Consider the following 21,024-nt stretch of genomic DNA (forward strand, 5'->3'; position numbering starts at 1 on the left):
TTCTAGACGAGTAAAAATTATTTTCTTGTTTTCAGAAAAACAACTCAAAATTAAGTGAGCTTTTGCTTAGAACAAGCCAAAAAATCTGCCAATGGGGTAAGAAAAAAAAATCTTATTTCAAACAGAAAACAAGATTATTTTTCTTACCCCATTGGCAGATTATTTGGCTTGTTTCAAGCAAAAATGTACTTAATTTTGACTTTTTTTTCTGAAAACAAGACAATAATTTTTACTCATTTAGAAAATCCTTCTTGATTTAAGAATTTTTAGATATTTTGGCTGGAAACAAGACAAAAAAGCTAAGCTAGAAAAGCATTTTTTGCAGTGCATTGGCAGATTATATTGCTTGTTTCCAGCAAAAACGCACTTTATTTTGACTAGTTTTTTTTTTTTTTTGAAAATAAGACAATTATTTATACAAGACAAAAAATCTAAGCAACAAAACATTTTTTTGCAGTGCATTTGGACAAATGTTTTTTTATGGCATCGTGAAGCACCTTTATTTTTAACATTGTACATCATAAACCATTTTTAAGTTCTCTTTTGGCTTTGGTGTAGCTCCAAAGAGGTAGAGGTGCCCTCCTGCAATGGTGATATAGCGTTTCTGGAGGTGCGGATCCAGCAGTCCGTCGTGGAGTTCATTCTCAGCCACACTGAGCAAATCTTCAACCAGGACGTTCAGCCATCCAAACCCAGAGAAGGTACAGCTCGCATTACAGTAACTACAGTGCCTTGCAAAAGTATTCATTTTTTTCACATTTTGTTTTGTTGCAGCATTATGTTAAACTGCTTTAAATGAGTTTTTCCCCACATCAGTTTACACTCCACACACCATAATAATGACAAAGCAAAAACCAGATTTGCAAATGTTACAAATGTATTAAAAATAAAACACTGAAATAAGTAGATGGCATAAGTATAACTCAGTCCATAGTTGAAGCAGCTTTACAGCCTCAAGTCTTTTTGGGTCTGATGTGAGCATCTTTGCACATCTGCATTTGGCAATTATCTGCCATTCTTTGCCTCAGCTTTTCACCTCTCCATCTCTGTCAGCTTGGACATTTTCTAGAGTCCTAGTTGTTCCAATCGTCTTCCATTATGGAGAATGCTTCTGTCAACCTTCAATGCAGCAGATTTGTTTCTGAACTCTTCTCTAGATCATCGCCTTAACGCAAGTCTGTCACTGAGCTCTACAGGCAGTTATCTTGGTTTTTGCTCTGATCTGCATTTTCAGCTGTTAGACCTTTTCTGAGAGGTGTGTGTCTTTCTAAATCAGACTCATTCAAATGAATTTGCCACAGTTTAACTCCACTCCAAGTGTAGGAACATCTAGAAGCAATATGAATGCTCCTGAGATACATTTAGAGTGTAATCTCATTTAGAGGGTATGAAAACTTATGCAACGGGATCTTTTCAGTGTTTTATTTCTAATAAATTTGCAAAGTTGTTACAAACCTGTTTTGTGCTTTGTTATTATGGAGTATGAGATGTAGATTGATGTGGGAAAAAAGTAATTTAAAGCAGTTTAACATAATGCTGCAACAAAACAAAATGTGAAAAAAATGAAGGGGTATGAATACTTTTGCAAGGCACTGTAGAGCAATGCAGTCACGGCGAATATTCTATCTGACGTCTGTAATTTTTGAATGACAAGGGAAGTAATAGTAAGAAGAGGTTTTATGTTAAATGTATGCCATCTGGGCATATTCTGCAACCATGTTGTACAACTCAAAACGGGATATAGAGTAATTGGAAATTACAGCTCATGAAGGGGAATTAGCCTACATTTGGGCAGAGTTTAGTTTACAGTATGCTCAGTGGAAAGCCTTCCAGTCTTATACGGTTTGTGATGATTTGTTTAGGGCATGTGAACAGAGGCTACATTAGACCTGCTTTTACACTCATATTCCTATTTAGCACACAAGAAGTGAAGTATAGTTGCATCCCAATTCGTCTACGTTTGCATTCTTTGCCGTTTTGTAGTATAAATAGTGTGAGGAGTGTGTTTGCAATAAAAATACACTGCAAAAAATGCTTTTCTTACTTCGATTTTGTCTTGTTTCCAGCCAAAATATCTGAAAATTCTTAAATCAAGAAGGATTTTCTAGACGAGTAAAAATTATTTTCTTGTTTTCAGAAAAAAACAAGCCAAAATTAACAGATTTTTTGCTTAGAACAGGCAAAATAATCTCTAATAATAATTACCCCATTGGCAGATTATTTAGCTTGTTTTAAACAAAAATGCACTTAATTTTGACTTGTTTTTTTCTGAAAACAAGATAATCATTTTTACTCGTCTAGAAAATCCTTCTTGATTTAAGAATTTTTTGATATTTTGGCTGGAAACTAGACAAGAATCTAAGTCAAAAAATAATTTTTGCAGTATTTCCTTTAGCCTGAGGCTCATTCCTTTCACTTTTAGTTTGAAAGTGCTTTTACAGTTGCCAAAAATAGAACTTTTGAGGTTTTTGTTATTAATAAAACAAATAAGCAAGCCCAGCCCAAGTTAGAAAAAGTAATAGGAAGTGACATAATGCATTACTTTCCATAAGTGCACTGCAAAAAATGCTTTTCTTACTTAGATTTTTTGTCTTGTTTCCAGCAAAAATTTCAAAAAATTCTTGAATCAGGAAGAATTTTCTAGACAAGTAAAAATTATAGTTTTGTTTTCAGTAAAAACAAGTCAAAATTAGGTGAGTTTTTGCTTAAAACAAGCAAAATAATCTGCCAATGGAGTAAGAAAAATAATCTAGTTGTCTGCTTGAAATAAGATTATTTTTCTTACCCCATTGGCAGATTATTTTGCTTGTTTTAAGCAAAAACTCACTTAATTTTGACTTGTTTTTACTAAAAACAAGAAAATAATTTTTACTAATCTAGAAAATCCTTCTTGATTTAAGAATTTTCAGATATTTTGGCTGGAAACAGGACAAAAAATCTAAGCTAGAAAAGCATTTTTTGCAGTGTGTAACTAAGTAACGAAATTAGTTACTTTTTTTATTAGGTAAGGCAATATTGTAACACATTACTTTTAAAAGTAACTTTCCCCAACACTGTATGTGATATTAGTATGAATGCAAGTAAAATTCCTCAACTGCTATACATAACATTTTCTTAGGGTTACACTCTTAAAAATAAAGGTGCTTTAAAAGGTTCTTCACAGTGATGCCATAGAAGAACCATTTTTGGTTCCACAAAGAATCATTCAGTAAAAGGTTCTTTAAAGAACCATCTAAAGAAGAACCTTCTTTCATCAACAAAGAACCCTTTGTGAAACAGCTGTTAAAGGTTCTTTATGCAACCATTTAGACAAAAAAGGTTCTTCTATGGCATCGTGAAGCACCTTTATTTTTAAGAGTGTAGGTTTGGGAGTTAATAATAATAACTATACTAAATGAGTTTGTCTGTGCTATTCGTGACAGCTGTGAAGATAAAGTCAGGAAGCGGGGCTTAGAATTGGAGTGGGGTGTATACAATAGCATGAGATCTGTAGCCAAAAATGTAACAACAAAACAATAGGCAAGATACATACAAAAAAACACGCATGCAATTGTGTGGTTACTTGTTGATAACAGTGTTAAAGGTGTATTCACTACAGTACAGACCTACTCAATGTGTTTTGAACATTTTGAGCAGATACTACACTGCAAAAAATGCTTTTCTAGCTTAGATTTTTTTGTCTTGTTTCCAGCCAAAATATCTAAAAATTCTTAAATCAATACAATTTTCTAGACAAGTAAAAACCATTTTCTTGTTTTAAGAAAAAACAAGTCAAAATTAAGTGAGTTTTTGCTTAGAACAAGCAAAATAATCTACCAGTGGGGTAAGAAAAAAAAAATCTTATTTCAAACAGACAAAACAAGATTATTTTGCTTGTTTAAAGCAAAAACTCACTTAATTTTGACTTGTTTTTTCTGAAAACAAGACAATGATTTTTACTCGTCTAAAAAATGCTTCTTGATTTAAGAATTTTTAGATATTTTGGCTGGAAACAAAACAGAAAACCTAAGCTAGAAAAGCATTTTTTGCAATGTGCATGATGAAAACAGGGTTATTATGATTTAAAATAAAGCTACATTTAAAAAAAAGCATGAACAAGAATAATAATCTGTGATTTTTTTCATTCTCTTTTACCTTTATTTAACTGAAAAACATTCAAAGGTAGAATATAAGTGAAATGATTATGCAATATTCAAGTTAAACATCCAACAATAAGCAGCTGTACACGGCAAAAAATGCTTTTCTTACTTAGATTTGTTGTCTTGTTTCCAGCCAAAATATCTAAAAATTCTTGAATCAGGAAGGATTTTCAAGACAAGTAAAAATTATTGTCTTGTTTTTAGTAAAAACAACTTTTATCTGCCAATGGGGTAAGAAAAATAATCTTGTCTGCTTGAAATAAGTTTTTTTTTTTTTTTTCTTACCCCTTTGGCAGATTATTTTGCTTGTTTCAAGCAAAAACTCACCTAATTTTGACTTGTTTTTTCTGAAAACAAGAAAATAATTTTTACTCGTCTAGAAAATCCTTCTTGATTTAAGAATTTTTAGATATTTTGGCTGGAAACAAGACAACACAAATCTAAGTAAGAAAAGCAGTGTATTGTAATAGGTGATAACATGATTGGGTAAAAAACGCAAGCATCCACCGAAGATGGGTCTTGGCTTTCAACTTTGTGCCAAACTTAATGAGAGAATTGTCAAGACATTCGAAAATAGCATTTCTCAATGCATGATTGCAAAGAATTGATGTCTTTCACCATCTAGCGTACCGTAGGGAATCTGGTGAAATCTCAGTCCGTACAGGGAAAGGCAGGAAACCTCTGCTGAATGTGCGTAACCTTCAAACCCTCATATACTCTGTTAAATATAGCCACACGGGCTTCTGTCGCCATATGAAGAAATGCTACTTGAATATTTGTTATGCAATGAGAAAGCCATACATCGATTCAGAGATGCGGCTGAGTACAAACTCATCTCAGATGGTCTGAATAAAGACCAATGTGGTCCACATTTCAGCTTGTTTTTGGGAAAAACAGACATGCCAAAGACAAAAGAAACCATCCAGATTTGCACAAGCCAACATCTGTCATAAACTGCAAAAAATGCTTTTCTAGCTTAGATTTTTTGTCTGGTTTCCAGCCAAAATATCTGAAAATTCTTAAATCAAGAAGGATTTTCTAGACGAGTAAAAATTATTTTCTTGTTTTCAGAAAAAACAAGTCAAAATTAATTGAGTTTTTGCTTAGAACAAGCCAAAAAATCTGCCAATGGGGTAAGAAAATAAATCTTATTTCAAACAGAAAACAAGATTATTTTTCTTACCCCATTGGCAGATTATTTGGCTTGTTTCAAGCAAAAATGCACTTAATTTTGACCTTTTTATTTCTGAAAACAAGATAATTTTTACTCGTCTAGAAAATCCTTCTTGATTTAAGAGTTTTTCGATATTTTGGCTGGAAACCAGACAAAAAATCTAAGCTAGAAAAGCATTTTTTGCAGTGTACATCCTGCATATGTGTGAAGGTAGCATTGAGGCTGAGGCATATATTGGGATTGTACAGAGACATATGCCGCCATCAAGATGACATCTTTCCCTGGATGTCCATGGTTATTAGAGCGAGGCAATGCCAGGCCTCATTCTGCACATGCAACGACAGCATGGTTTCGTAGATGTGCTTGACTGGCCTGCCTGAAATTCAGATCTGTCTCCTATTGAAAATGTATGGGGTGTCTTGAAGAGGAGGATCAAAATGTCCACTTGTGAAACTGTAGCAAGTAGAATTCTGTTTAAAAATGATTAAAAAAATGAAAAGGTGATGTAACCCAGTTGTAAACATGCCTCTGTTCCAACTCTTTTGTGGAGTGTTGAAGCCAACAAAAATCAAAAAGAGTTTATTCTTACAAAATACAACTAAGTTGTGAAAACACTGTAGATTTTCTTTGAATTTTTGTCGGTTAAATTAAGGTTAAAGAGAATAAACAAATCACTGATTCTGGTTTTTATTGTATTATGTTCCAACTTTTCTGGAAATAGGGTTGTAAAACTGAAATGAAAATAACCAGAGTAATATTCTGGTAAGATATGAAAGATAAAAATGACAAATGGACACACTGCAAGAAATGCTTTTCTTAGATTTTTTGTGTTGTTTCCAGCCAAAATATCTAAAGATTTTTAAATCTAGAAGGATTTTCTAGACAAGTAAAAATTATCAAAATTAATTTTAGAATAAGCAAAATAATCTGCTAATGGCGTAAGCAAAAAAAAATCTTCTTTCAAACAGAAAACAAGATTATTTTTCTTACCCCATTGGCAGATTATTTAGCTTGTTTCAAGATAAAAAGCACTTAATTTTGACTTGTTTTTTCTGAAAACAACACGATTTTTTTTACTTTCTTCTTGATTTATGAATTTTTAGATAATGTTTTTTTGCAGTGCACCACAAATGGCTAAAAATGTAACTAAAATTAAAATGTAGAGTGAAAGCAAAAGTATATAAACAAAATATACTTTTTGACCCTGGACCACAAAACCAGTCACAAGGGTTAATTTTATTTATTTATTTCATTTTTTTTTATTTAAAGCTTAGGATAGGTCAATATTTGGTCAAGATACAGCTATTTGAAAATCTGCAATCTGAGGGTGCAAAAAAATTAAAATACTGAGAAAATAGCTTTTAAAGTTGTTCAAATGAAGTTTTTATGCATATTATTAATCAAAAATTAAGTTTTGATATATTTACGGTAGGAAATTTACAAAATATCTTCATGCACCATGATCTTTATTTAATGCCCTTATGATTTTTGGCATAAAAAATTATTTTGACCCATGCAATGTATTTTTAGCTATTGCTATAAACATACCTGTGCTACTTAAGACTGATTTTGTGCTCTGGGGTCTCATATAATAAACTAAAAGTATATGAATAAAAAAGCTCATTCAAAATATTAAGAAATCTATTCCTTTATAAAAGTATATATATATATATATATATATATAATTCTAAAATAACACTGAACGAAATTCCATTTCTTTTTTCATCATATATACACTGCAAAAAAAAAAAAAAAAAAGGCTTATCTTACTAAGTATTGTTGTCTTGTTTCTAGTCAAAATATCTGCAAATTCTTAAACTAAGATATATAATTACTAGATAAACAAAATTACATAAAATATTCCCCCGGTTTCACAGACAAGGCTTAAATCTAATCCCAGACTAAACTGTAAATCTGAGCTGTTTAAACTGAAAGAAATTTGCACTAACTGATTTTAAAATCATTGCCTTTGTTTTGCCTCTAGATGCACACCAGTAATGTTTTTTCTTTTCTTCAGGGAAAGTTAATAAAAATTACTTAAATGTCCTAAATTAAACCTGGTTTAACCTAAGCCCTGTCTGTGAAACCGGGCCATTAAGTCTTGTTTTAAGCTAAATGCACTTAATTTAGTTTTCTTCCCCCTGGAAACAAGTAAAATTACCTGCCAGTGGGGTAAGTAAACTATTTTTAAATCAAGAGTATTTTATATACCCCACTGGCAGATAATTTTTTTTTTTTTAAGCAAATTGCGCTTAATTTTTTTTTTTTTTTTCAGAAATAAATAAGACTAAACATCTTCTGTTATTTTGCTTATTTAGTAAATGCATAGATATTTTGAGAAGAAACAAGACAAAAATGCCAAGTAAGATAAGCTTTTTTTTTGCAGTGCACTGACAGAATAAAGCTTTGGCCTCTTTTGAGAGATGCTCTGTGTGTTATTCTCAAGACATGCTACATTGAGCTGGTTTTTATGGTTTCGTAGGCCCCAGTATGGCCTGTGGGGAGAAGTACGCCACCCTGCCTGCCAGCACACAGCACTCCTGTGGCCCCATGAAGCTCATGAGTCTGGAAGAGGCGCAGGCTCGCTCTCTTAGTCCCAACCACCCAGTAATGAGAGAAAGACAGAGAGAGAACAGCCTTCCAGATACCAGCACTGCTGCAATGTATCATACTGTAATAGACCTGTCTGACAGCAGGTAGGATATTCTTACCATTTATATTCATGCAAGCCTACATGCTTTCCTTAGGCCCCGATCACACCGAACGCGTCTTTTAGTTCTAAAAACGCGAGGCGCACGGCACTGCCTTTTTTCGGTGACTGTTGCTAGGCAACGACCAAAACAGCTGTCCTGTCAATCAAATCAAAGGATTATAGTGCCAGCGCTCTAAAATCTTAGTTTTTTGCTGTTAAGTAAACTGTCATATTAGCAGAAACCCTAAATAATACAGCACCGGGTTACCCACGATAGACACCAAAAGTTTCTCCTCTAATTCTTTCAGTCTCCGGACTTTTTAAGCAACGGTAAACTTTCGTCACCACAACAGAAGACCCGCCTCTCCATTCATTCGATTGGACAATGGAAGAACCGCAAATGACGTCGGGCGTTTTTCCGCTCAGAGTTGCTTTTTTTTTCAACTTCAGGCGAGCGCTTCTGCAAAAACTCAAGGTCTAGCAGGCGGCGTAAACACAAGGCGCCCAGGGCACATAAGCAACGCGCAGAACGCTCACTGCCAACAGAAAACCATTAAAAAAAGGCGCCTCTCACTGCAAAAACGCGTTCGGTGTGATCGCGGCCTCACACTGCAAAAAATGCTTTTCAAGCTTAGATTTTTTTGTCTTGTTTCCAGCCAAAATATCAATAAATTCTTAAATCAAGAAGGATTTTCTAGACGAGTAAAAATAATTGTCTTGTATTCAGGAAAAAAAAGTCAAAATTAAGTGCATTTTTACTTAAAACAAGCAAAATAATCTGCCAATGGGGTAAGCAAAATATCTTGTTTTGTCTGTTTAAATAAGATTTTTTTTCTTACCCCATTGGCAGATTATTTTGCTTGTTCTAAGCAAAAACTCACTTAATTTAGATTTTTTCTTTCTGAAAACAAGAAAAATGATTTTTATTAGTCTAGAAAATCCTTCTTCATTTAAGATTTTTTAAATATTTTGGCTGGAAACAAGACAAAAAATTTTTTTTTGCAGTGTAGCACGTGTACTTCAGGTTTGAACATGAACAACTCTTCAGTATATACATATATGTACGTTAAAAGTTGCATTTTTCATTTTTAAATGTCTCACAACACAGAAGAAAATTCTCAGGAAAATCTAAGAAGTGGAAGTCCATCTTCAGTCTCGGACGATCCGTCATCGACTCCAAAGGGAAGCTGAGTCGCAATGGGAGTGTGTTTATGAGAGCCCAAAATCCCTCAGGTAACAAAGACACAAAGAGACAGAAGGAGACAAAAAGGGAACTAGACAATAGAAATTAAAATGCCAAATTATAACATTTTGAGCACCTATAGAGCTATATATATAGAGCCCTATAGATAGACAATCCATCATCAAGTTCAAACTCTACACTCTTAAAAATAAAGACGCTTCACGATGCCATAGAAGAACCTTATTTTGTCTGAATGGTTCCATAAAGTATCTTTAACATCTGAAGAACCTTTCTGTCTCACAAAAGGCTCTTTGTGGCGAAAGCTGGTTCTTCAGATTATAAAAAGGTAAGAAAGAGATGGTTCTTTAAAGAACCTTTTGCTGAATGGTTCTTTGTGGCACCAAAAATGGTTCTTCTATGGCATCGCTGTGAAAAACCTTCTAAAGCACCTGAGAGTGTATTTTCACCTATAGGTTTTTCACAGCAGAAGATAAAAGACTAAAACAAATCGAAACGACTGTTATTTAATAAAATGCATTTTCATATTGGTCTAAATGGGTCCCTCTCACTGAAAAACAAATGCATTTTTTACTAGAGTTTTTGTCTTGTTTCCAGACAAAATATCTAAAAATTCTTATATCAAGGGAAAAAAAGTCAAAATTAAGTGTGTTTTTGCTTGAAACATGCAAAGAAATCTGCCAATGGGGTGAGAAAAATAATCTTGTTTTCTGATTGAAAAATGATTTTTTTGTTTTGTTTACCCCATTGGCAGATTATTTTGTTTGTTTCAAGCAAAAACACACTTAATTTTGATTTTTTTTTTTCTTTTTTTTTTTACAAGACAATAATTTTACTTGTCTAAAAATATCCTTCTTGATTTAAGAATTTTTAGATATTCTGGCTGGAAACAAGACAACAAATCTAAGAAAGAAAAGCATTTTTGCAGTATAATAATATACTGCTATTCAAATGTTTGGGATCAGTAAGATTTCTTATGTTTTTTTTTTAAAGACATTTGTTATGTTCATCAAGGCTGTATTTATTTAATGAAAAATATAGAAAAAAATGTGATTTTGTGAAATATTATTGCTATTTAAAATAACAATTTTCTATTTTAATATACTTTTAAAATACAATTTATTCCTGTGATGCAAAGCTGAATTTTCAGCATCATTACTTCAGTCTTCAGTGTCACATGATCCTTCAGAAATCAATCTAATATGCTGATTTAGAGTCAATTTTGGAAACGGTTTTGCTGCTTAATATTTTTTTGGGATACTTTGATGAATGAAAGTTAAAAAGAATAGTGTTAATTCAAAATATACATTTTGTGTTACAATGTGCACTTCCATTCAAACGTTTCTGACAAGAGTAAGTATTTTTCTTTAAAGAAATTAATACTTTAAATTTTTAAGATTAAAAAAAAAAAACAAGGGTAAAGACTTATATTGTTAGAGAAGATTTCTATTTTAAATAAATGCTGTTCTTTTTAACTTTTTATTCATGAAAGTATCCTAAAAAAAAAAAGTATCACAGGTTCCAAAAAATATGTTTTCATAATAATAAATCAGCATATTAGAATGATTTCTGAAGGATCATGTGACACTGAAGACTGCAGTAATGATGCTGAAAATTCAGCTTTGCATCACAGAAATAAATTAGATTTTAAAGTATATTAAAATAGGAAACCAATATTAGAAATTGCAATAATATTTCAAAATATTACTGTTTTTCCAGTATTTTTTAAACAAACAAATGCAGTCTTGATGAGCATAAGAGACTCCTTAAAAAACATAAAAAATCAACATATCAGACATTACAGTATTTTTCTTTTAAATTGGTCCAAAGTATCTCTTTTATCAGTGCAGAATAAAGAAGAATAACAAATAGCGTGACAAGACTAATGTGTTATGTTTGTTTCCTCTCTTAAACAGAGAAAACTGCTATACGGCCATCCAAAAGCATGGACTCTCTCTGTTCCTTTCAGGCACCAGGTGGGGCTAGATCTCCAAATATACTCACTTTACTATTCTGTCATTGTACAGTTGAAGCTTTTTGCATGAAAAGATTTAAGCATTTTTTAAACAGATAAATATATAATAAATGTACAAATATATATATACAAGTACATAACATGTTAAAAGTCATTATTTCATTTATTTATTATTTCAGCTAATTAATTAAGATGTCAGGGTGACACATGGCTCATGCCGGGTTTATATCTCAAAGAAGGCTTGGTTTTAACTGTTTGTTAGTTTAGTTTTTGCAATACTGCTAAAAAATAAGTAAGTGTAACCCCTCAAGGTTCAAGGAAGGTGCAGTTTATCACATTAACTAATGGCATGCTTTGTTTTACAAACATAACTTTGAATGATTTATTTGATTAATTCTAATAAATACTAGTATTGTTTTTTGAACTGTTGTAAATTTGTGGCTTTTTCTCTCCCATTCAGATGAGGACAAAGCACCAACAGAAGGAAGCAATGGCATATTTGTCCCAATTCTCAAATCCAGAACCCTGGGCTCGGATATCGACTACAATCTAAACAAGAGGGATCCAAACTGGGACTTAGATCCTCACAATGCTTCAGGAGGATGTGTGAATGAGAAAAGAGAAGGAGCATCAAATGCCTCCTCGTCATCTCCATCTTTATCCCCATTGCAGAAGACCCTTCCAGAACAGCTGAAAGTTTTCAAAGGTGATGAGCGCAGCGGCTGCCAGCCCACATCTCCCAAAAACCGCCGGATGTTGTATTCTGGATCTTCCAGTAATGGAGCGTCTAGACCGTCTTTTCCCGGCAGCCTGTTTCCGCTGGAGTCGTCGCCACGCCACCAACGGAAGGCCCTCAACATTTCCGAACCCTTCGCGGTGTCCGTACCTTTGCGTGTGTCTGCAGTTATTAACTCGAACAGCACCCCCTGCAGGGCTCCAGGGAAAGAGCGGGACAGGGGTTTGGGGGCACTCTTTAAGCCCGCTAAGGAGGCTGGACCTCTGGAAGCCCATCGCGGCGAAAGTATGGGTGCCACTGGATTGCGTGTCCCCAGTAGTAGCAGCAGTGGGAACTTTACGTTCACAGACTGGGAGACTGGACTGGCAGGTCACAGCAGCAGCACTGGGTACAGAGAGCACCCGCTCAGTGACAGCAGCGGAGGCAGCGGATGCAGTATCTATAGCAACAGCAGCTCTTACCCCGTGGAAAATGAGGATCAGATTGGGGAAAGAGACGCGCTCACTCTGGGGACAACAAAGAGTATGATTGTAGTGTGTGTGTGTGTGTGTGTGTGTGTGTGTGTGTGTGTGCGTGTGAACGTGAAAGTATATTATCATTTAGTTGAATAATTAAATGTCAATTATACCCCTTACAGAAAAATGACACATGAATTTCACATGTGCAAAAACACATGTGGCCACATATACATGTGATTCTGCAAATTTAAAATTTCACATGTGAAAATGAAAAAAAAATCACGTGACACGTGATTCTGCAAATGTGAAATTTCACCTGTGAAAATGTGAAAATCACATGACGTGATTCTGCAAATGTGAAATTTCACACGTGAAAATCACGTGACACGTGATTCTGCAAATGTGAAATTTCACACGTGAAAATCATGTGACACGTGATTCTGCAAATGTGAAATTTCACACGTGAAAATCACGTGACACGTGATTCTGCAAATGTGAAATTTCACACGTAAAATGTAAAAAAAATCTTGCGACACGTGATTCTTCAAATGTAAAAATTTCACATGTGAAAATGTAAAAAAAATCACGTGACACGTGATTCTGCAAATGTGAAATTTTTTTACATGTGAAAATGTAAAAAAATCATGTGACACGTGATTCTTCAAATGTAAAAATTTCACATGTGAAAATGTAAAAAAATCATGTGACACGTGATTCTGCAAATGTGAAATTTCACATGTGAAAATGTAAAAAAATCATGTGACACGTGATTCTGCAAATGTGAAATTTCACATGTGAAAATGTAAAAAAATCACATGTGACACGTGATTCTTCAAATGTAAAAATTTCACATGTGAAAATGTAAAAAAAATCATGTGACACGTGATTCTGCAAATGTGAAATTTCACATGTGAAAATGTAAAAAAATCACATGTGACACGTGATTCTTCAAATGTAAAAATTTCACATGTGAAAATGTAAAAAAAATCATGTGACACGTGATTCTGCAAATGTGAAATTTCACATGTGAAAATGTAAAAAAATCACATGTGACACGTGATTCTTCAAATGTAAAAATTTCACATGTGAAAATGTAAAAAAAATCATGTGACACGTGATTCTGCAAATGTGAAATTTCACCTGTGAAAACATGAAAATCACATGACGTGATTCTGCAAATGTGAAATTTCATACATGAAAATCACATGTGACACGTGATTCTGCAAATGTGAAATTTCACATGTGAAAATTAAAAAAAAATCATGTGACACGTGATTCTGCAAATGTGAACTTTCACATGTGAAAATTAAAAAAAAATCATGTGACGTGATTCTGCAAATGTGAAATTTCACATGTGAAAATGTAAAAAAAATCATGTGACACGTGATTCTGCAAATGTAAAAATTTTACATGTGAAAATGTAAAAAAATCACATGTGACACGTGATTCTGCAAATGTGAAATTTCACATGTGAAAATTAAAAAAAAAATCATGTGACACGTGATTCTGCAAATGTGAAATTTCACATGTGGAAATGTAAAAAAATCACGTGACACGTGATTCTGCAAATGTGAAATTTCACATGTGAAAATGTAAAAAAAATCACATGTGACACGTGATTCTGCAAATGTGAAATTTCACATGTGAAAATGTAAAAAAATCACATGTGACACGTGATTCTGCAAATGTGAAATTTCACACGTGAAAATGTAAAAAAATCACATGTGACACGTGATTCTGCAAATGTGAAATTTCACACGTGAAAATCACGTGACGCGTGATTCTGCAAATGTGAAATTTCACCTGTGAAAACGTGAAAATCACATGACGTGATTCTGCAAATGTGAAATTTCACACGTGAAAATCACGTGACACGTGATTCTGCAAATGTGAAATTTCACATGTGAAAATGTAAAAACAATCACATGTGACACGTGATTCTGAAATGTGAAATTTCACATGTGAAAATGTAAAAACAATCACATGTGACACGTGATTCTGCAAATGAAAAATTTCACATGTGAAAATGTAAAAACAATCACATGTGACACGTGATTCTGAAAATGTGAAATTTCACATGTGAAAATGTAAAAACAATCACATGTGACACGTGATTCTGCAAATGTGAAATTTCACACGTGAAAATCACGTGACGCATGATTCTGCAAATGTGAAATTTCACACATGAAAACGTGAAAATCACATGACGTGATTCTACAAATGTGAAATTTCACATGTGAAAATGTAAAAAAAATCACATGTGACACATGATTCTGCAAATGAGAAATTTCACACGTGAAAATGTAAAAAAAATCATGTGACACGTGAAATTTCACACATGAAAACGTGAAAATCACATGACGTGATTCTACAAATGTGAAATTTCACATGTGAAAATGTAAAAAAATCACGTGACACGTGATTCTGCAAATGTGAAATTTCACACGTGAAAATCACGTGACACTTGATTCTGCAAATGTAAAATTTTCACATGTGATAATGTGAAAAAAACACGTGACACATGATTCTGCAAATGTGACATTTCAACCGTGAAAATCACGTGACACGTGATTCTGCAAATGTAAAATTTCACATGTGAAAACATGAAAATCAGGTGACTTGTGCTTTCACATGGGAAACGTGTGCTTTGCACATGTGATTCTGCAAATTTTTAAAAAATTTCACATGTGAAAACGTGAAATCACATTTGACACTTGATTCTGCAAATGTGAAAATCACATGTGACGTGCTTTTACATGGGAAACGTGTGCTTTGCGTGTTATTTTGCAAATGTAAAATGTCACATGTGAAAACATGAAAATCACGTGACGTGTGCTTTGCATGTGATTCTGCAAATTTTTTAAAAATTTCACATGTGAAAACGTGAAAATCACATGTGACGTGATTCTGCAAATGTGGAAATCACATGTGACGTGCTTTGCACATGGGAAATGTGTGCTTTTGGAACATTTTCATGACCTGTGAAACCAATGTGATCACATGTGAAACACACAAGATCACATTTGAAATACATGTATATTCCAATGTGAAACCCATGTGATCACATGTGATCAGATGTGGAAAATTTGTGGACACATGATCACGTGAAAATATGTGGACACACGTGATCACATGTGGAAAAACGTGAAATTCATGTGGTTTTTCCATAAGGGGCATTAAAAAACATACTCTTTCGTTATAATTTTTTATCAGATTTAGTGAGCATTTACATGAAATAGAAAATAATCTAATTTTTAACCAATAACTCTATCCTGGTTAAATATGTGTAGATGTAAAACATCTGTAGCTGGTTAATACTGTGGTGCTTTCAGACCCTGCTTTGTTTTAAAATCCTAACCAGCTCGGCACAGCAACACCGCCTCAACCAATGGTGTGTGTGTTTGAGCTGGGACTGTCAGACACCTCAGTAATGGCAGATGGGGGAAGTGTTTGGGAATCACATTATTTTTGCAATTCTGTTTGCCGATGCTAGTGCTGCAGAAATTACACACTGCAACTTTAACTCCACTACCCTAACTGATAACATTATATTGATTTCTCTGAATTTTCTCAGGCAAGGACGCAGAAGTGCGAGAGCTGATAGCCAGCGTGGAGAATTTTGAACCTCAGGTGTCATGTGAGACTAAAGAAACAGGGGAGGAACCGGAAACCACATCAACACAACAAGAAATGGCAAATTTAGACAAACTGGTATGATTTGAATTGCTGAAACACATAGATACTCCTGTATTTTTAACAGGATTGACATATTATTATTTGAACGGTTCTCAACTGGGGAACGGGACCTGCTAGGAAGCCAGAGAAAATGTCCAAGGGAGCCTCGGGATGACTTAAAATTGAATATATTAAAGTATATTACTTTAAAAAGAGGATGAGGAGCACAATAGACAATGGAGTGCCTTTGAGTCAAAAGAAAAAGTCAAGAAGCACTGTACTAGTACTAAATCGTAAGATTTCTATTCTATTCAAGTTCATTAATTCATAATTGTAATTAGAGCTGGGTAGATTACTTACAAATTGTAGTCTGCTCCCTGCTGAAAAAAACAGCATATGCTGGTTAGGTATGTTTTGAAGCATGGCTGCTGGTTTGAGCTGGTTTAAGCTGGTCATGCGTTAGTCCTAACATGGTCCTGAGCTGGGGTTAGTTGTTTAGGACCAGTTTAGAACCAGCTCAAACCAGCAGGAATGCTTCAAAGCATACCTAACCAGCAAAAAGGAATGCATTACTTTTAGTTACTTTTGCAAATAAGTAATGCCAGTTACTTTTTTTCCCGTTTATTGACTGACACGTCTCCTGTCCCCATGAAATCAGAAGTACAGAGGCGTTCTGTGAATATGATATTACTGTAGTTCTAGACTAAATGTGAACATGCATTCATTCATCTCCCTCACACACACAAAAAAAATGATTTAGTATTTATCAAAATGATTTAAAACAGTGAAATGCAAACTCAGAATTAGACAACTACCTGCAATAATTATATGTTAAATAACACGGATATCCTTTATGCATTTAATTCCATTTTAATTACCAATGTCTTTGCTGCTTACCTTTTGATGATCCAGTTCAACCATACTAAGTAAAAATGGTTTGTTAAATGTCAGACTAACTAACATTTGTGCTTGATTGTTTTATTTTTATTTATTTATTTATTTTTGCTGGAGAGTGTTGAAGCTTCTTCTTCTGCGTTCTACTGCACAGACATGAATTTACTTTCAATTTTACATTTTTTGGTGTGAAAGGACTTTTACATTTGCTAAAAATAGAACTTTTTATATTAAAAACGAACAAGCAAGCCCTGCCTAGATTGAAAAAGTAACACAAAAGTAACGCAAAAGTAACGTAACACATTACTTTTCATGAAAAGTAACCAAGTCACGTAATAAGCAGTGTTTCGTAAGATACTCTAAAAAAGTAATTAATTACTAGTTACTAATTACATCTTCAACAGTATAATTAGATTACTGTACAAGTTACTCTCTTCAAAAAGTATTTAATTACTTATTTCTAATTACTTTCTAAATCCTATATCAACCTCAATAAGTTAACGGTAAAAGGACAGACATGAAACGGTTCTTTTAATTCTTTCAAATAAATAACTATGTAAATTATTCTAGTCACACATTAGATTAGGGTCCAATTCTCACTATTTACTATTGACATTTGCCTTATTAATACTTAGTAATGTAGTTGTTAAGTTTAACTTAGTATCTAGTTACACCCAACACTGGTAATGAGTTACTTTTTTTAAGTAACGCAATATTGTAATGCATTACTTTTAAAAGTAACTTTTTCCCAACACTGTCCATTACTGATTACTGATTACATGATGAATGTAGTTAGCAACATAATCTAGGTTACTAATTTTAGCTAATGTGTTTTTAAATGTACCATTAAACGTACTATATTGATATAAAAAAGCAAAGAGAAAAACATATTCCTTGAAATATTTCTGTCTGTCTTTGTGTCTTTCTGTCTTGACTAATATAGTCAAAGCTGAATGCTATGACACACAGGAGGATTTTTTGAAAAAAAAGCATTTTAAAAGAGAAAAATAAGAATTAGGGAGAATCAATAAATTATAAATAATCTACTGCCATTGAGAGAATAATATGTGATCATGTAATCCATAAAAAGTAACTGTAATCTGATCATGAGCATTTTAAAATGTGATATATACTTAATTTTTGGAATCTGATTATATAATCCAGATTACATGTAATTTATGAAACTATTTTAGATACTAACCTCGTTGTCGTTGGAATAAATGTTTAAGACCAGCCCTAACTTTTTTCTCTTTTTTTTTGTTCTTTCTTCGTGTTTCACAGGAAATAAACAAAACGGTGCCATCGTCTGGCATGCATCAGAAAGTTTCAGTCAGCGAGGCTAAAACAAGCATGTCAGATGAACAGGTGAAGCCCAGCTTCACCAAGATGACTGGAAACCAAGACACTTGCAAGCCAAGTGCCCAAACACAGAGAAGAAGTAGTTTGCCTCCAAACACTGTAACATCAAAGGGACTCTTTATAGACCTTAGCAAAAATGTAACGTTTGATCATTCTGGTGCTACTACGTTTAATTCTGTCATGAAGCCTTTCCCCGAAAGATTGCTGTCATGTGATGGTGGCTGGAATTACTTGGATAATGAAGCTGACAGTACAGAACACAAGAGCCTAGAGGCGCAAACCAGAATAACAACCAATCTTGAACTTTCCCCATTTCTCCACCTGAAGGAAACAGATATTCTACAAGATGCAGAGCCGTGCAGCGAAGAGGAACCGAAAACAGATGCTATTAGGAAAGATGATAATCCAAGCTATGTCAAATCAGAAGTTCACTCTGACACAAAAGAACCATTGATAACAAAAGATATTTGTGAGAATGAAAGTAAAGAGGCTAGTGATGAACCAAAGAAACTTGACTTAGCAGAAAGAATCAAAGGAAGTTTGGAAAGACTCTCGACTTGTTTGAATGAACAACGTCGCACATTGGATAGTTTTTATCAAGATGATGTTGACGCATGGGGGAGTCATTTGGGTGGTTTGGATCAGGTTGAACCATGGGAGGACCTTTGCTCTGCCAAGCAGTGGGTCACCAGCCCTCTGCACTCACCAACACTTGAGGATCTCTTACCTGTGCCAAGAGAGACTTCTCACAGCCAACCAAAAGTGGATGACTTGCCCAACAGCAAGAAGGCTGAAGCTAAAGAACCAGCTGTGCTTAATGACATTACATCATCTCAAACTGAGGCTGCTGTCACAGCTGCCTGTGAACTTGGAAACTCTGACTTCCCAACAGGAAGCAAAAACGCAGACACAGATGTAGCTTGTTTTCCACAGATAACAGAGCATTCGGAGAGCGATAACCTCAAATGGATGGGAGTCAAAGATGACAGCAAACTGGAGATTCCACAGGTTAAGATACTGAAGACATACACCAATCCAGAGACCGCTGAACCGCAAAACACCAGCAAAGCAAAACAGAAACGCTCTTCTCCATCTCTGAGATTTCAACGACAAACGTCGCACGAGTCCGGCATCGTGGAGAGAAGTCATGAAAACTTTAAACCCAAACTTAGGCCATGTTCTTTAAACCTTGATTTAGGACATCAAGGTGTCAGAGACATTTCAAACTGTCATTATCTGAAAAGTGCAAAGCATTCATTTGCGCAGGAATCTGCGACACCCGAAGCCTCATCTCTAGAGTTAGAGCTGTTTCTGAGTGGCTCCAAGGCACCTGTGCGACGCAACTCCGCGCCGGTCAGCGTTTCGTCAGTTCGCACTGCGTTCATGATCAAAACGTGCAAAGCTAAAGCTGTTCCTGTTATTCCACCAAAAATTCAGTATAGCCACATACCTCACGCTCTACCTGAGGGGAGCACTGATCAAGTCAATAAAAGCGCATCTGAAAAGAAACCTGCCAAGAGCAAGCTGGGAAAAACAGGTTCAGCGCCTCCCCTCCAGAAAGTCAAGGACCACAGGGAGGAAGCACCATCAGCGCTCCAAAGACAGCTTCCCGTAAACGAGAATTACAAACCGACCTCCGTTCCAGATCTTCCGGTATTGAGAAGGAAGCGATCCGCAAACGGAGACACCTTCATGGATCGTCCTAGACCTGAGCGCTCATCGCTTCTACAGAGATCGTCCTTCAGAAATCGGCCAAGACCTCAAAGTCTCATTCTGTTCAGCCCTCCGTTTCCAATCATGGACTACCCTCCGGTAGGGGACGATGGTAAACTAGTCCTATCTCCTATTAAAGCTGAAGCGTCACCGTTTGACGCCTACGCGAACGAACTAGCTGAAAACCTCAGAACTCCTGAGGGAGTGACTTTGCGTAATAAAATGACTATGCCAAAGAGCGGACAAAGGCTTGAGACCTCAACCAGTTGCTTTTACCAGCCGCAAAGGAGGTCAATGATATTTGACAACAGGAGCAACAGGCAAATTGAATGAGATAAGACTAGCTATGCGATAACTAGCGAATGTCAAGTTTATTCAAGGTGACCGAGTGTCTGTAAACTTTATAGAAACACACAATGATGCTTGGAAATCAAAGTGGCTTTAATCCTGATAATACAGAATTGTAAGTATTAAGCTTTGTGTAAAATGCTGCTGCTAAGGATTTATATCAGAGAATTTTTTTCTATCTTGCAAGGAAACTGAAACATGCCTTAGGATAAACCTGGGAAACTCAGCAGGCTCCTACTGTCTTTGTAAATACATGCCTCAGTTTAAATTGAATATCAAGTTTTGAATTGGAATATCATGTTTACAATTGGAGGCATTTGAAAATTATCTAAAAATCTGCATGATAAAATCAGGTAAGAAATAAGAAAATAAAACTATTAAAGCAGGTCCAAAAATGGCAACAAAAAAAAAACATTTATTTATTCCATGTTGTCTTGTTTTGTCATTGTTATACAAATCTGTACTTCCAAGTCCGTAAATAGCAAAAATCAATTCGTACAAATGTTTAGAGTAAAAGTCCAGTGGTCTGAAGGTAGTTTAAAGGTCAATGTTCTTGAATAATTCAAACATTGTTTCCAGCTGTGTTCTTCTTTAGTAGAAACGGTTTCAGATCTCCCGATTAACTTGGTAAACAGAAATGATGTTGGTCTCAAAAATGAG

General features: G+C 34.6%; 1 protein-coding gene across 1 annotated transcript in view; it reads left to right on the plus strand.

Moving 5' to 3' along the window:
• arhgap31 (Rho GTPase activating protein 31) overlaps positions 1-20,560 on the plus strand; it is a 39,385-nt gene extending 18,825 nt beyond the window's left edge. The window contains exons 6-12 of the mRNA XM_073840548.1: positions 559-701; positions 7,796-8,009; positions 9,114-9,238; positions 11,123-11,182; positions 11,642-12,439; positions 15,950-16,086; positions 18,226-20,560. Of these exons, the coding sequence (XP_073696649.1) occupies positions 559-701; positions 7,796-8,009; positions 9,114-9,238; positions 11,123-11,182; positions 11,642-12,439; positions 15,950-16,086; positions 18,226-20,349 (3,601 nt within the window). The 3' untranslated portion in view covers positions 20,350-20,560. The remainder of the gene's footprint in view (positions 1-558; positions 702-7,795; positions 8,010-9,113; positions 9,239-11,122; positions 11,183-11,641; positions 12,440-15,949; positions 16,087-18,225) is intronic.
• Positions 20,561-21,024: the final 464 nt, after the last annotated feature.

This window comes from Garra rufa, chromosome 5, assembly GCF_049309525.1.
Source record: "Garra rufa chromosome 5, GarRuf1.0, whole genome shotgun sequence".
Taxonomy (NCBI): Eukaryota; Metazoa; Chordata; class Actinopteri; order Cypriniformes; family Cyprinidae; genus Garra; species Garra rufa.